The sequence below is a fragment of the Bacillus rossius genome, chromosome 13, assembly GCF_032445375.1.
Source record: "Bacillus rossius redtenbacheri isolate Brsri chromosome 13, Brsri_v3, whole genome shotgun sequence".
Taxonomy (NCBI): domain Eukaryota; kingdom Metazoa; phylum Arthropoda; class Insecta; order Phasmatodea; family Bacillidae; genus Bacillus; species Bacillus rossius.
The window spans coordinates 15312709-15330963 of record NC_086340.1 but is presented as its reverse complement, the minus strand read 5'-3'; the positions used below and the strand labels follow the sequence as shown (position 1 = coordinate 15330963).

The following is an 18255-nucleotide window of genomic DNA, read 5'->3' as shown; positions in this document are numbered from 1 at the left end:
TAAATTATTATCTTATGATCTGTGTAATGATAATTCTTTTAAATAAAAAATTCAAATGTTTTTATCTACTTTTACTTCTAGAAAATCTGGTAACTCCTTCACTTCTCTCTCCTTCTATTTTATATAATTCTATTAGATTAGCTGATTGTCCTTTGCTTTCTTATAATACCTAATTATTTTAATTCTGGTACAATGCACAAATGTTTAAAATATATACTTTAAGCCATGTTTAATACAATTTAATATTCTGAAAGAAGTAATATTTTCTTGCTGTTTATAAAATGATTATCATGTAAAATTGTTTACAAAATAAAATTATATTCTTGGCAAAACATAAACTTTATGGTTCTAAACGGTCTGAGGATGTAAAGAATTTACCGAGTTTGAAAAATTAATTCAATGGCTTATTTGAAAACATATTAAAAATATTTTAAAATATCAATGTTACCTTATATTAATGGAAATTTAATCATATTCATATTGAACTGTGGTTTCAAAGACAATAAAACTGGTAAGTTATGATAATGATGGCTTATTAAAATATTTGTACCACATAGTGTTGTAGCAGAAATTATTGGGTCTTTTTGGGAGTGGAAATAGTCTTAACATCTGAGTAAGACTACATCATGTTTTTTTGTAACTTCATATTACAGGTACCAAGCTTATTTCAAAAGCATTTCAGTGGAAGCAATGTTGTTTAGTAATTTTTAACATTTTTTGGTTAATAAGTTATTAAAAAAATATATATAAAACCTATGTATGCACCCCACATAAAATGATAAAGGGATTCTACCACAGACACTTAGTCTAATGAACTTTTAATCAGCCGTGTCAAACTCAGTTCCAGTTCTCACATGGAAATACCACTAGCAAACCAAATACACAACGTTCAGATTAAAAATGCCTAAGCCTCGTGCTTTACCTGTCCTTTTAATACCAAGTAACACAAAATCACTTCTTATCAAGCGCACAGTAATTATACGGGTACCAAAACATGCTAGGAACATATGCAAAGTGTTCATGTCCAAATAATTACTCAAAAATGTAATTAATGTGGTGGCGATCGGACACAACATTAGAGTTTCTTTTGAGGTAAAAATGAAGTTAGCACATATTTCTAGTCTGAATAGTTTTTTTCTAGAATAGTTCATTGTGTGTCAGAAATTATCTACGTGCAATAGCTTCTGCCTTGATCCGATTCCTAGGTCTCGCGACTAAGAGTTCAAATCTCACATCCAGATATTTCTTCCCCCGGTACCTGAGCCTCAAAGGGTATGACCGGGAAATTTCCAATTCTTTAGTCATTCTAGTGCTGTTCCATGCCCAATTCACAGGTGTGCAAAACTCACAGGAGTCAAATCCCAAGCTTAGAAGATCCTATCACAGTGTAGGTCAAGGATGTGATACACTCTAACCTCCCCTTAACTTTTCAAGGTAGGTCTGATGCCTGTCCTACCTCTACAGACACACTTTGTAACAAGTCGTATTCTTGACGACACCACCACGGCCTGTTGAGACCCAACATACCGATCCCTAGACAACTGGAATGTAATACAACCTTTCTGTTCAGCATCAAAAAGAACCACGTACCACAAACATGGTGTAGTTTGTACTTACAAAGTCGGCAATCGCCAGCTTGAACGGTGAGGACACCACATTCGCTGTGTCAGCTTCTCGCCTCACCTTCTAGTCATGGTGCATCGCGTGAAACATGTCGAGACACTGTGGTGGGTACCACACGCTTGCTTTCCTGGTGTGTTTCTTTCTTTCAGTGCACCTGAATCAACATGCGCACGTCTTGAACACATGCTGTAGTTTTCTACATGTGTAGATGCACCAGTTAGTCATAGTTTTGCTATTTAAGGCGGTATTCAAAGACGTTCGGGTAAGGTAGCGAATGCACACTGCCTTGTTGGGATACAACAGTAACCTTACTTACTGGCTATATTCCAGAACGTGTCCTAGCCGAATCCCAGTAAGGAATCAAATCGGCAACAGTTTTAATAAACTGTGCCCTGGGCGAGGCTAGAAACTGGTTTCAATGCATTCTAGTGGATTTTTGGCAGCCATAGATTCAATCAATACAGCAAAAAATTCTAGAGAGGGTACCACCGTCACACAAATTAAATGGTGTTAGTCTAATTTTCCAAGTACTTTTTAAGTTGTGATTATTTCTTGTTATAAACATTAAAGTAAAAGTATTCCAGGATAGATTCGCTACCATAAAGTTTCATTTGGCACAATATACGTTTGGTATATTTCCCGATATTCAAGAAATTGATAATATATAAAGTTAATAGCTCCAAACGTGGGTTCACCATCTGGACAAAGTCGACGAGAAAGTAGCTCTATGCATGCCCAGAATTTGGGTAATAGGTTAGGGATACGACGCCAAAATCTGTTTCGTAAAAAAAATAAGGGAATGGGCGTGTCCTATCGCGCAATAGGAATAAAATTAGGGAATATGTGTAGCATATTCAACACCTAAACCCTTATATTTGTGTCTTTGAATACTGGGCTTAGTAGATTTCGTTCTTAGTGTCAAATTGCAATCAGTTTGCAGATGTCAGAATGCTTTAACAGTGAGAATACCAGCTGAAGCTTCAGCTTTAAAAGGCTACTTTTACGGTAGGTCACGATTTACTTACCATTTATGTGCACTGTAATAAAGGAAAAAAAAAATTTGTTGCACCTGTTGTGTAGAAACATCCATTACTGAATGTTGGAAGTATTGCAGTTAAGTATCAAGCATGGTCTGAGAAGAGGGCAGTGAAGGCAATAGCCTCTCCTAAGCATGAATTTCTTTCTTTTTCTTTTTTTATTTGGATGATATATTTATGTTTACTTATATACTTAAATTTGTGTTTAACTTTTCTTTCATGTGTTAAAACTGTCCTTTCAGGAAACAAAAGTTCAGTTTTTGAAACCTTTAATTTATAAATATTCCAAGGCAAATCTCGGAATTATTTAACATCATTTTTTGTGCGATAGATCATATTCATACTTCAATCTTCATTCACGACTTCTTTCATTCTTACAAAGCATGTAAATGAAATGTATTTATCATAAAATAAGTGCTCCAGCTTTGATGTTAAGGTCCTACGTATTCTGTAAACATTCTGTGGCACTCGCAAACGTCTAAAGCTTGTTCCAAAGTTGGTGAGTTTCTGCGAAAAAAATTTTGACAGTGTGTACAAGGGAAGGAAAAGGATATGATGAAGACTTGTCAACTTGGTACGGTAATTACAATTCTTGCTATATCCATGCATTTATCATGGGATGGACTGGATTGCCAGGTAGTCTGTGCAAACAAAACCTCAAAGTCTTCCGTTATCAATTTCACAATTTGGTAACCAGAGCTTACTTCTGGTTTTCAGTTCACTAAATACTTTTTGGGTCTGAGTTACATATTTTTTTCCACAGTGGCAGATATATAAAGAGGGGCTTTAGGGGCTGAAGCAACCCCATCTCCCCTCTTTCTGATCTGATCGTAAATTACACTGGAGACAATTATGTTTTCTAGAGGATATCATCAGGAGCACAGTCAGCATTATTTTTCGCCTCTTGTTTCAAATCCTTTCCTTTTGTTGTTAGGAATAAAAAAAAAATTTTTTTGTAGGATTTCTTAGAATTTGCAGGGAGGAGAGGATACAACTTCCCTATTTTTTCCCATGTGTACACCCCTGGGAATAACATTAGTTTCCGACACGGTTTCTGGTTCCGTTCTGCCAGCGGTAAAAAACAATTTAAAGTTCATGCGAACATTCCATTCACAGCAAGTTCTAAATCCATTTATATACTGACACAATGCTAACTATAACAGTATGACATAATTTGTATGCAATTTGGGGCTTTGGCAACCAAAATCTATTGTTAAGAGTTCACAATTTTTTTTTAAATTACATACTGTAACATGTTTTTTTTTTTTAAAAATCATAAAAAAATATTAAGATTCCCGCTTGGCTTCAAGATTGTGACAAACAGAAAGAAACTACAGACATACTATAGCATTCAGCAGACCATTGATACTTAGCCAAACCAACAGGAACATTGAATGTGTCTCACCTAAATGTCTCAGTGCTGAACCTGAGACATTTCCCTCAGACCGGAAGTATAATCGCTGCATTTTTGAAGTTATACTTCTTTAGATGTTTTAAGGGTGAAATTTTTGTATGCACCAGTAATGCAATAAGTGCACACTATACAATGGAAAATAATAGGTTGAAAGTCCAATGCACATGCATGCAGAAACTGCTGTAGCCAAGAGCTGAAGTTGTCAAGATGGCAGAATCATTTGAGGCAACATGCACCTGTATTATTAACTTTCACGAACATCGGGAGATTTACTAAGCGTATCGGTGTGCTAAAGTAAACATTATTGGTAGTGAAACTGTCCTGGAATATATTTTGTAAACTTGAATAGTCATAATACAATATAATCATAACTTTAAAAATACGTATAATTTATTAGCCATGAAAACTGTGTTTGAACGAAGGTGGCATCAAAGATAGTTAACATTTTTCATTACGAACGCGGCACTATTTTCTAAGCATTTTTAATACTAAAAGTTGCAGTCCGATAGATATATTAAAACAAAATTAACCTGACACATTTTAAAACACATATTATAACACAAGGTTTATGTATAATTGTTTATGCTTCAATAACAGAAATTAGTCTGTAAATACTTCCTGAAACAAACCTTATCGTTATTGAGCTATTCAACATTTAAGATTTAACAGTAAAAATTCCATCACAAAATTCTTTTATTCAATATGGCGTCAAATGTATGTAGGATAACAAATTCTTGTGTCTTTACAGTATGACAAACGCTGTGCTATCTCTACATTTCAATGTTAACTACTAAGGATTGTCAGAATTGTAATATGTATTTTTTAAGTGGTCATCATTTCTTATTATGACTATAAATTATAACATAAAGTATTAAGGGATAGTTGTACTATTATAAAGTATATTTTGGCACATCAATTCGCTTAGTACATCACCCAAAACGCACGAAAGTTAATATATATACATAGATGAATCACACTTGTACGCCATGTTTTCGAGATTTCACAGTTGGCAGCAAAGTGCTTACATATTTCCGTTCCAATCAACTACCATTACATTCAAGAAGTTACTCCTACTAAATGTCGTATACTGAGAGCTAAGATATTTACACATCAGTAAGTTTGCTAATATTAAACCTAGGTATAGTTTTTTCTTGTTAAAATTCCTGTCAGTAATTTTTTTTTTAAGTTACGTCACTCTAATTTCAACACACTGATGATGATTTCTTGGTGGAAAAAAAAATGTATAATGTATGTTATGAAGAGCTGTTGCTGCTCCTCTCGTGAACAGGCGTATCTAGGGTAACACGCTTCCTTCCTGGTGACAGTGACTGCACAGAAAACTAAAATAGATTTTGAGTAACCGGCCGAGTGAGTGGCCACACATGCCGCCCGTCCCGCGGCCGGGCAGCGTGACTCAGTCCTGGCCGCCTGCAGAAATAGCTCGCCGCAGAGCCTCCCCCCTGCAACCACTCATGTCTGTAGCGACACTCGACCTACATTCCCTCCAGCCCTCACCCCTCCCTCGCGGTTTTATAACCTCCCTTCGAACGACAGTCGCGAACACGGCGTAACTTAGAGGTTCCGCCTCAAACGGGGTGTCGACAGTTCCAATTTCATGGCTACAATCTGCTCTAAGTGCCATTTCTCAGAGGTCTGCGAGAATACTACAAATATTTCATATTCGTGAATGATTTCATATTCAATTCAACACCAAGTGTGACTCATTCACAAAAAATTTAACTGGAAAAAAAAAATTGTAAAATGTAGGTAGCACAGTGGCGTAGCCAGGATTTGTGTATGGGAGGTATTAAGTAGCATGGCCCCCCCATATTAAAGTGGGGGGTCCGGGGGTCCTCCCCCGGGAAAATTTGGATTTTAAGGTGTAAAATAATGCTATTTTAGCATTTTTCGGTTTTTAAATTTAAATATTGTAATGGTAAAATTTTTATTAATTTTAATATGAAATTTGTTTGAGTGATGAATAAGAAATTATTAAAGAATTGGTGCTAAGGAGGGGGGGGGGGGGGTTTGAACCCCGAACCCCCCCCCCCCTGGCTACGCCCCTGAGGTAGCATATAGAATTATTGAGAAATGTTTTTTTTTTCTGCAACATTATACATACCTAAATTGTTTTTATACGTGACAATCTTTTTTCCATGTTTTGATGACGACACTTTATTCAATTCCCTAAGATTTCCCTGTCTGCAGAAACCTTGGAAAAATCATGCCAATTTTCAAAATCCAAATATTTGCCTGTCTACTTTGGCCTTTGCCACGTACTATAAGTTAATTTTCCGGATTTTCACTGTGGCTACCACACAGAAAATTTCTTCCATAATCTCAATTATGAAATATTCATTCATGAATTTTGTAGTCAATGAAACACATAAATTTCAACATTTGGCCAGTGAAGACAAGTCTTTAAGACTGAGAATTTCCTTCCATCTTTGATATTTGTGTAGCTATTCATCAAACACTTTCCAAAAAAAAAAATCTCAAAAAGCAAAGCTCATTGAGGCTAACAGAATCCTCAAATGGATTAGTTGACACAGGTTCAGTGGCATCCATTATTTCTATTGTGAAGTAAAAATAAAAAATTAATTAATTACAGTTAAGCTCTTTAATTCTGCACAGTCAAGCCATGACCATATGAATAAGCGATTTTGCCGTTTTGTCGAACATCAATGTAGTTTTAATGGGAATACCATAGACAGAGTGTCAACATAAATCTGTAATACAATTTCCCCGACTTCTTATGACCAAAATTAAAAATTTCCCCAACTCATTTTTAAAAATAATTTACATATTTTGTAAAATTTCTGAAAGAAATAAAGAAAACCCAGCATCCACCATCCTCCATATCTGGCCTAGTTCAAACAGAACCTTGCTTATGCCATTTTGCAGTGTGTATGACTATGCAATAAAATACTATCTGAAAAAAAAATTTCAAGTCTGGGTGATGGCAAAAAAGGGACATGACATTTTCTCCTCATGTGACTGTCACTGGGGAATTCCATGACTCTTCCAGGATTTGAAGTTAGTAATTCCCTGACTTTACCTGATCAATTTCAACTTCCCCGACTTTTCCCTGACTTTTTATAATGTGGACACCCTGCAAAAAATATTAATATACACTAGAGTGATATTTAAAACAAGTTTTAATAAACTGCTATACTGATATACATGAGCGTCACAGTGTGGATCTAAAATATGCCAAACCGTAGAATGTCTTATTAAAGACCACACATACAACTATTGCAAAATTAACTGCAGCTGATTATGATTAATTTCAGATGGAAAGTCATAATATTATTTTTACACTGGTATGGATATTTTTAAAACTGAAAAATTAAGCTATAAAGAAATATACAAAATTCCAATATGAAGGTGTCCAATCCCCCTTAAACCGTGCGAGCTAACAGTTTTTCGCCCCTACGAAAATTACTTTGCTAGAATATTTTGTACGCTCATCAATTTTATTTTATACCCTTAAAAGATACAAAATCTTATATTCTCACAACAGATTCCTGTATTACAAAACTGTGCTGTGACATATCTGATAACAACGTTCTTCTGGGACTTGAAGCAAATTATCGAATGCCGGGATATCACATTAATAAATGTGCATCAAATTTATTCTTCCTTTTCCACTGCTGTTAAACAGCTCAGAACTAAAAGTGTGTGGTGCTGTACTGACTAACATGGTTAAGGGGCCCGCCTGTTCAGGGGTGTGTGTATCTGTGTGGGTGAGGCTGGATGATAAGCGCGACGCTCGCTGGTGCTTCTAGCGCGGTGTCTCCTCTGAACAGGCACGTAGTCTTCTCGTGGTGCATAGGGCAACTATGAAATATGAGCTGTGATTATAATGTTATATGGTGGAGAATTCAAGATAAAGGTGTAGTGCTTTCAAGAATCTGTACCATGTGTTCATGCCAAAAAATTATTACAAAAATACGTTTTTTTAGCCAAATATACAGTTTTTAAAATGAAATACTGAAAACAGAACAATTCATTCACCCTCAGAATATTTTTTAATGTTTTTCGTAAACACGCCCCACTCAGGCTTGAGCAGTTTTAAAATCGCGTGGTTTTTTTTTTCTGAAGCTCTGCACACTGTGTGTGTGCCCGGGTAGGTGAGGTCCTTAAGTTTTGAGATGGAGGTTGGCAACTGGGAGTAACACACACGCACCAAAATATTGTTTACATATCTGCCACATTACAGAAAAATACATGAAGCCTCTGTGCTCTATGGGTTGTTCATTCAACATCTGTAAGGAATACTGAAATTGGTTACGAAGGAACTGATCCCTTCAGAAGATATGGTGTGCACAATTTAAGGTATGTACGAGCAACAGTCCTCGGACGAACAACAAACAAGTTGCTGGGCAAGATACCAGAGTTCAAGGATGAAGACTGCGATTTTGAGTGTAGCAAAGAAACTGAAAATAATTTTAAAGCAGACAAGGTTTGTTAGGAAGATGACAGGTGTAATTTTCTCAAACTGATAATAAGGCTAAAAGAATGCCTCCAATTTCAAGATGCATGAGCATGCAATTAAAAGCTTCAAGAAGTCCAACTGACGCAACCAAACAAGTTAGCGTTATGTAGCCATCTAGCAAGTGATAATTAAATTAAAACCACAATGAAATTCAATTAAAAATTCATAGTACAGAACTTTTGAACCAGACATAATATATAAATATATAAATATACATATATACATTTTTATAATGGCACTAGAAAATCTAAAGATGATCAGGTAAGTGTTTAATGAAGGGAAACCTAATATATTTTCAATCAAAAGTTTGGCAATAAAAAGTTTATTGTGTTAAAAACAATTTCCCAAGCAAATACTTTAAATTTTGTAACAATATTTTTACATTGTTTGTTTTTAGAAGTTTGTTCTATACTTGGTAAGTATGTACAGATAATTTATGACTTTACTAAGTTCATCATTTACAACCCTAAGAATAGAGATTGCTTAAGTTAGATAATAGTACAGTAGAATTCTGTTATAATGTTTTTATGCTTATGACATCATATTATTTAAGTCTTGACATTTTCCCAAAAGGACAATGTAATTATTTCCTGCATATAACGTTTCACGAAAAGTACATTTCCTGCTTATAGTGTTTGCTTTCTAAAAGTCAATAAATGCAAAAAACATAGTTTTAATAACCTAACTGTTCCAACACTTATCCCATCTATGAAGTTTAACATGTTAAAACGTTTACTTTTCACTTTATATATGTTTTTCACTGCTATACCGTAGGTGTAGATTGTTCAAATAGGGTTTATGGAAAAATAAAATATTATGTGTGCAGAAAACTAGCACTACACATTTGTGCTGCCTAACACTATGTATTCAATATTTCAAAGGTATATAATTCTGGCAGTTACGTGTCTGTTAGTACCCTTGTCTTGAAAAAAAAAATATCAAACCCTACTGTTCCTTGCCATTCTTGTATGTTTTCAGATGTACGTTCATAGTCCTACAATATTTTAGTTTGCCTCCTATTTCTATTGCAGACAAAAGAGTTTATAATTTATTTCATTCATAGGTAGGAATCCCAAAATTACACATTTTTTAAATGGCGAAGGAATCGGAAATAGGCATTTTACAGAAATGTGGCAGTTTGTATTTAAAGACAAATAAACTAGAAGCTGGAAGCACTATGAAGTTGAAAAATTGTGGGCTTGGTTAAGCAAATTTGAGCATCTAGTTTACCCACCAGTGTTTTTAACATTAAATTTGTATACACAGCTTGATGAGGCAATTGGTAAAAAGTTCGAAAACTGACAAGTGCTAAATTGGTATTTCCTGATTATGATTTTTTTTTCCTTATGCCCCCTTGAAAAACTTTACAACAGGGTTCTACTGAACAAGTAAAGGAATTTTACACAGATCAGTAGTAAAAACCCGGGGCTGTCCAAACTGCCCCCGGTTGAGTGAATGTGTTCTCCGAACTGGCGTGGGAAACGAAGCAGTAAACTGCCTGCGAGCAGCGGTGCAGGCCCTAGCTCCCGGAGTTTCTATATTTAAACGGCTAGCCTATTTTTGGAGCCAGGTTACATGCCGGTCCACGACAAAACGCCAGCGGAGACTTGCTGCGTCCTTGACATCCATAGCTAATGGCATTTTACAATGTCCGTTATACCACCTGAGAAAACTGCCAAACTTTCATAACATGTCACGGTGAAAGGTCCACGGCTTTGCCGGATTAGTGGTAATGCCGGATTGATAAATGACAATACAGTTCTAGCAGGATCCTTGCCTCCCTTCGCCCGGCACAGAAATTGTGATTAGCGCTTCCCCCCCACTCAAAACACACACACACATTTTTTTTTTAAAACAGCAATAAAATGTACCAGGCATAATTTGCTTTGCATCCGTGTACATTATATGCAAACATTTTAAATTCAATATTTTTTTTTAATCTGTTCAAGGTAAAATGGCCTCACAGAAGATAAAAAAAACCACTTAGTTTCAATTGTGTTACATTTTTTAATTATTTTACAAAGTACAGAAACTAAACTTACTTTTTCTGTATACTACCTAAATCCAATACATATTCAAGGTCCAATAAAAAGTTATAATAACATATACATATAAAATGAGGTAATTACTATATATATATATATATATATATATATATATATATATATATATATATATATATATATATATATATATATATATAAATATTTTCAGTCACTTAGTAGATGTATAATAATTTTTTTTTCAAATTTGGCTTATATTTTGTACTTTTGGTAGTCTTAAAAAAAATTTGTCAGCTCATTCTGCCATTTCTCCCCCCCACCCTCCCCCAGCAGATGAGCGTTCATCATCTTCAAAACATTATTAGGGAAATGTAGCCATTAATGAAAATGGTCAGTAACGATAAACTCCGAGCTAACAAAACAATATATAGACAGTGCAGCAAGGGGCCGTTCATTAATTACGTAAGGGTCCCGAGAGGAAGAGGCTTAAAAAATTGTTACATGACCTTACCTTAAAAGGGGGGAGGGGTGGTAAATGCCATTGTTATGTAATATTTTACTATGAGTCGAAATTCGCCTGCACGGAAAAGATTTTGGTAATGTAAGATTTCAAGTGTAAATACCTCTTATGTTTGAAGGAAAAGGAGGGACATATACGGGTGAGGAGGAATCAAAAATGTCCAAAATCTTCCTTATATAATTAATGAACGGCTCCTAATGCGACCTAACAGCCAGGGTCAACAGCCGGAATCAACCTGAAAAAATCTGAAGGCAAGCAGCTCAATTGATGACGGATAACAGAACATGCGGAAACATAGAATGCCAGATTAAAGACATTTCACTGTAATTTCAAACATTGCTTTGAAAATAATCTGGGGTACAGCCAAAGTAATGCAAACTGCTCTGTAGGTTATCATATAATCAAAAAATAAATAAATATATTGTAGCATCTCATGCTTTTAGATGCTTGAAAACAAAATTCAGGATGATTGGACCGTAATTCAAATTTTGTCCTACTGAATACGAAAACGGTGCCTTAACAATGCGCAATACGTTATGACCCCGAAAGAGATGGTTATAAAATTCCTTGGAAATATCATAGCACAATTGTGTACAGTACAATTTTGCAATACTGCTGCTTACAGAATAACAATACAGCAAAATTTGGAAATCAAACGTGAATTCTACTGGGAGGATAAGTGCTAAAAATATCTGGTTATTAGTTAAATATAAATATATTAAGTTTTAAAATACAGATTTGTATGAAATTCATTAGTCATACATTATAACGTAGCCATAGAGAATGTAAGGAACGTGTAAGGTATGAAATGGCTATGCTCTAAACTAAATCAATTTATCAGATGTGAACCAGGTCATTAGGGTCTAAATTGTTTCAAATTTGTTTAAGGTGGATTAAGTAGTTAGCAATGAATAGGGTGTGAGAAGTGTTTTCTTAAAAATCATTTTATTGATCGGATATAACAGTGGACTTTATGAACTAGTACATAAGGGTCAAAATTACTTATTTTTATTCTTTAAAAAGTTTAAAATTTTGTAAAAAAAAAAATAGTTTTAGAGGGATTGTGGGGTTAGTTTCAAGCTTTTCAATTCAGGAGATATTGCACATAACTTAATAAACATGAAAAAAAAAAAGAAGTCAAAATTGCATCAAAATGATTTATTATTTCAGAAGTGCTAAGCAATGCATAGGGTAACCGAGGTTTTTTTCCCTCTAAACTCAAGTAATTTACAGATATCACAAAGATTGTACACACAAGTACAAAAGAATCAACATATCTCCAATTCATTATTTTGGAATTGGCATTTATAATGGAATTAACATTACTAAAGAACAAATCTGTGCTCTGGGGTGAAGATTTTAATGATAAAAAAGTTTCAATAAGTTCAAGCGAGTAGATCAAGTATAATGGACTATATATATATATATATCGCATGGCAATTAGATCTGCTGGGCTGTGGAAGCAGCTGACTTGAACCCTTACCCGGACGTAGCTCCACCTGGGGATTTCAGCCTCCAGGTTCCTGTGAAGCCACTCTTCTAGCCCAGCGGGTGCTGTAGTGGTGGAGGGGGAATGTTTTCTGGATCTGGTAGTTTCAGTAGGAAGGGGCTCTGGACTATACAGATCTGCAAGCAGACTCCCAATCTACCCTTAAATGGCGCACATTTGTATTAAATAAATTTAAAAATAAATACTCTTTCATTAAAAACTTCATTATAATCTAAAAACTAAAAATAAAAACAAGACCACGATGTGATTCACAAATAAAAATGTACTTCCATGCAGATTCACCACTGAAAGAGTAAACGGATCTCACCCGTCCTGTGTAATCCACACACAAGCAAGTGACGTCACAATAGAATGATCACAAGGTTTTTTACATCAACAAATGGCTAGTAAACATACCCAAGGTCACTGACGCTTCAGTTTTTCAATCAACTCTTCCGACGCTAGTATTCAGACAACCATGGTTAGGAATATCAATAAGTAACGTAATAAAAAAACAAACTTGTGAGATGCTAGGAGGAAGTGAATGTGACATTTCGTGAATATGACTGAGGTGCGCTGGATGACTTGGCCCATGCCTAATTGTAAAGCTCGACCCCACATGGCCACTAGCTCACACCTGGCCCACTCTGTAAGTGTCCGGCAATGCAGAGATACTAAAAAATATGTGTGCGTTGAGTCCATGCCTGACAGAAGAGAAACTTCTTGCTTATTACTTATTAGGTATGCCTAGAGATAAATTATTAGTATTTTTTTATTGAACAATAGATAATAATTGAGAATAGTAAGGATGCGGGTATGATCTGAAATTAAAAAATGCCTTTTTCCGAACCCTAGACTCTCGCATCCATTCACTGGCACTTTTTGATGCCTCTTTAGGCGGTTTATTTCCACGTTGCCTTTGATAATACCTCTTATCTGCTTCTACCCTTTTATTATTTTTAGGCATGATGTTCAATCACGATTTCCAGCTGAATAAAATGAAAGAACAAAAAAAAACTCCAATCAAACATAAATAACACTTATAAAGTCTCACAAGTCTATAAGTCTTTTTGACATTTCAGATCACAGTGTTCACGCACTAAAATTAAATTACACTAAACTCTTAAGTCTATAAATCTTTTTTTTACAATTTCAATCACACTGTTCACATAAAAATGAATGATACTTATAATGTTAATTGCACAAATCAATAACTCTTTCCACACAAATAAATAAATTGTATATATTTTCAATAAATTAAAATAAAATAAATATGGAAGCGTCAATCGTTAGCCGTTATGAAAACTGAGGAGTAGACAAACATAAGTGGCATTACGAGAATACCATAACATCACTACTGCGTAGTTACTACCTCTCCCTTGCTGTCTCCCTTTCCAGCCATTACAACTAGCAAATAGCATGGTACGCTACTATCCCCTCTCACCCTGCCATCTTCCCATTGGACCGCTAGCGCATGCGTTGGAGTGGCGTCGCCGCTGACGCACTCTTCTCCTCTACTGGTTCCCTCACCATGTACCTTACTATTCCCCCTCATGCGATCGGAATTTTCGTAACGCTCTAAAATTGTAGCCCCCTCGGCAAAGAACTTTAACTTCAATACAATAACTGTTGGCATATGCAACTACACAAGCTGCTAGCGACTTCTCTTCTGTCACCGCTTGCACGTCACAAAAATACCAAGACTAGGCAGAGACAACTTTATAAAAATTATTAGTTTTAGCACCACTGACAAGAAAACAAGCATACTACACCTGGGGGGTCGCAGACAGTTTATCAAAAACCTGGAAAACTGCTATCTGCGTATCTGTCCTCAAAATATTTTTACTAACACTGATATATTATGCACATGTAATGTTGCATTCCACACTAAACTATGTAGTAATTTGATATTCCCCTCTACATTCACACTAGGAGACAGTGATCAATGTTTCACAGCCTACAATAGTTACATCGCAAAACTGTCATTCGTTGTTGATAGGTTAAATATTAATTTTATAATGGTCTTCAAAAGAATGTGTATGTTTAGAGTTTCTTTCCTTCATTATACTGTATTTCTTTAAAAAAAAAACCTTGTACTGACTACAGCATAATAAATTACTCTATTACAATAAACAGAAAGACATAAGTACTGAAAAAAAAAAGAAATAATACAAGATCAAGTAAATCTTAATGAGTAGGCCTACAGAAATGTTCAACACATGAAAATACATCTTATCTCATAAATACGCTACCATGGATTATGATGAGGGCAGTTGTTTTGAAGTACCTACTAGTATATAAAAATACTGCAGATAGATTGTTTTTTTTTCTTTTCTAAAATATATTCCACTTACATGGTCTAGATTATAAAAACTATATATGAATGAAGAAATTTAGAAAATTTAAATTAAACACAAAATTATTAAAAATAGAGATTTTTTTTTTGTTGTTTCATATGTTCAAAGATGCTGAAGAAAAATAGAACCAGCAAAATCATACACGGAACCCTAGTTAAAGCAGGAAATGTTTCAATGAAATGTTTTCGCTTTTGGGCGTGGAAAAGCTACTGTTTGCTGATGCAACAACATATCCACCACCTACTTACATTATATAATACAAGTATAGAATGAAAATGTTCAGAGGATACATTCTAAGTTGGATCCGCCAACTCAGACGCAAGCACGACAGCATCACAAGATGCTGTATCACATCTGGCGAACATCAGATGTTCTAATTAAAAACCAAGGTCTTGCCAGAAAACTCTCTTAATTGGCTACAGGTATCTTGTTGGTTAAACTTTTTACATAACACCAAAGGAAACAAGGCTGATTAAAGTTTTCTTTAATTTAATCAAGGGTCTCAATTTTTCCAAGTAGAAGAGGTTTTTGTTTTTCAAACTTCCTCAATGTGATTTAAGGATGTGCTTGTTTAGGTGCCAATAAATAATCTTACCTTCAAAAGTAAAGAAATTTTTAATTAAAAAAGAGAAAATTCTACATGTAAATAGGATTGTAATATACACTCATTAAAATTCTTTGGCATGTTCCCAAATGCTCTTTGCCATTAAATTAAAAAAAAAATAGCATCCTTTGAAATGGAGTTTATCGAACTTGGGAAATAACTAATACATCCAAATAGTAGTATTTATTTTGGATTCAATCCAATAGTGCCAAAAATACCTTAAGCTGAAAAACAAAATTTGCAGACGTTGGTTTACGCAACCAAAAGACAAGAAAGAGAGTTTGGCAAACAACCTAGGCCTAAAATATTCTGTGGTGATAGTCAAATATTCCTGTAACAATTTTACAAGAAGAAAAAAAAATAGTTCAGCCAATATTTTTACCAAACATTACATAAAAGATCTTGTATTTCCTCCAAATGCCCAATTAATTAATCATAATAAATTTGTTGCTGCAAACTGCATCGAGTACAGTTAAAATACCTTCTATCAGGAACTAAGGAGTAGCTTATGTTATTATAGCCAATGGCCACAGATGCTAGCCAACTGAATGACAAAAAAGGCTTGGGTTAGTTCTGCACGGGAGCAGGAAATGTAAAATCAGCAAGTCTTTAATAAGAGGTTTTTAAAGGGATTGACAAATTTAAGCTTACTAACTAGGAAACTTAAAATGTGTTAAACAACATAATGTTTATATTTCAATTGCAAAATTATTTAAACTTACTAAGCAGGAAAACTTCTTAAGGCTCTGATTCAACCTCAACATAGGGTAGTAGCATAATCACACCTTTAGTTAGGCTTCCTAAATTAGTTTGTTTTTATAGTTTTTGTACTTTTTCCCTGTGATTTAAATTGAATCAAATACATTGTATTAGTTTAAAGTTTATAAATGATTTTATCAATAAAACAAGTGTTTATTTGTTTTGAGATCTTTTATAGACAAAAGCTTCTTACAAAGGATTAACTCAAAACTGTATATATCACACAATAACATGATCACAATTCATGCTAGCATTGAAATATAAATTAGTCTTCTAAAAACCATAAAATAATAACTTACTTAATTTATATAGCAGTTTATAAAGTTACTGAACATTTAATTATGCATTTATTCAAAATATTGAGAAAAACAGAAAATTATTGAAGTAAAATAATTAATCATGTAAGTGAGTATTTCAGTACTAACTAACATCTAACTTCAGTAACGAGCAAATTCCTGTGTTCTCAAGTGGCAAATACACTTATAATTCAAAACACTGACACAAAATTTAACGAGGAATTCTTTAAAATAATGCAGAGTGCAATAAACATACACATAAATTGTGTTTTCAACTACATTTTTTTGATGCAAATCACATGTAGTCAGAGCACCTGTCACTAGAATTCGCTGCCAGAGCAGCTACGTTGACTATCGAATCATTCCATTTGCAGACCAGAATTTTAAATTATATAATGAAACGGCTCCGATACAAGCGAAAGACACTATAAAAAAACTAAACCCCAGCTATGACCTGATTTTTGACTTCAAATTTTTTTAAATGTGTAATTCCAGAAATGCTTCTGTTTATGACTTAAGTCGTTGCCAAGTACAAGGATATACCCTGGAGCTATGTTGTGTAGAGTGCCATTTCGGCGATCCTGTGCATGTTACACCAACCACTCATATGGTTAGCTGTTATGTGAGATGTCATATCAGCCGTGATACGCAGCTAACCATACCGTGTGGTTAGTGTACCATGCACGTTATAACTGTTATGGCATTCCACACTACATGGATCCATTGTATCTCAAATGCCAACCACTCTAATAATACATCCTGGATAAAGCTCTCTTTCTAGCCTGAATGAGACCTTCTTACTAAAAATTTTGTTATGGGATGATGGTTTGATATCATGAAAGGAGAAGGATAAAAGCTAAGAAAACTTTGATCAGAAGTGACTAGGTACTTTGTACAGATGCCTTTATAAATCCAGTTCATGGATTTTAAAATTTTCTGATGGTTCACCATGCATCATACGTTTACAGTTTTCAATGATCTGTACTGTAAATGCATACTAAGTTCACCGGAAGCAAAACGGAGCCGGAATTTTGTATACAGGCTATGAGTATAACACTGTTTTATTTTTTTTATATTTTCAGGTGTTCCTTCCCACATGTATGGTACCTACCGCCAACAGACAGACAGTATTACCTCCATCATCAATGACATTGCTGAGATTAACAACTTGAGTGAGTACACGACAAATCAGATTTAATCCTATACAAGCTTCTCATGTCTCTTGGTCTAGTGGCTAGCGTATCTGGCTGTTGGGCCAAGGGGCCTGGGTTCAATCCCAAGCCGGGCAGGGAGATTAATAAACCTTCTCCCTGGGTTCAAGACTGGGTGTTTTCAGTGTCCCTTTGTTAATAGGTTATATTAAAACTCGGCATCTTTCTTAATATTGTGTAATTTCCTCTTTCTATTACACACATTTCTCACACACTAGCCATATTTATTTTCTTACTTACTCTATTACAGTCGTACCAACATAACTTATTCAAACCAACACCAAAGTTACCTAATGATTTTATTGTTTCCAACAGCCCCCCTCAATAAACGTTATTAGGTAGACTTTGCGAAACAACTAAGTAAACAATACAAGTGAACAGCTAAAAAAAAACTTAACCAATAATTTGCATTATTCTAGCCCTATACTTCTTATACATTTCAAG

At 34.7% G+C, this 18255-nt stretch overlaps 1 protein-coding gene across 3 annotated transcripts in view; it reads left to right on the top strand.

Moving 5' to 3' along the window:
• Window positions 1-17869, top strand: part of LOC134538266 (titin) — a 381555-nt gene extending 363686 nt beyond the window's left edge. For 2 of the 3 annotated variants that reach the window (XM_063379428.1, XM_063379429.1), the window contains one exon: window positions 17683-17813. In XM_063379428.1, the coding sequence (XP_063235498.1) occupies window positions 17683-17798 (116 nt within the window). In that variant the 3' untranslated portion in view covers window positions 17799-17813. Of the gene's footprint in view, window positions 1-17682 lie in introns of all 3 variants that reach the window. The other variant, XM_063379427.1, reaches the window with a different exon arrangement.
• The last annotated feature ends 386 nt before the right edge of the window (window positions 17870-18255 follow it).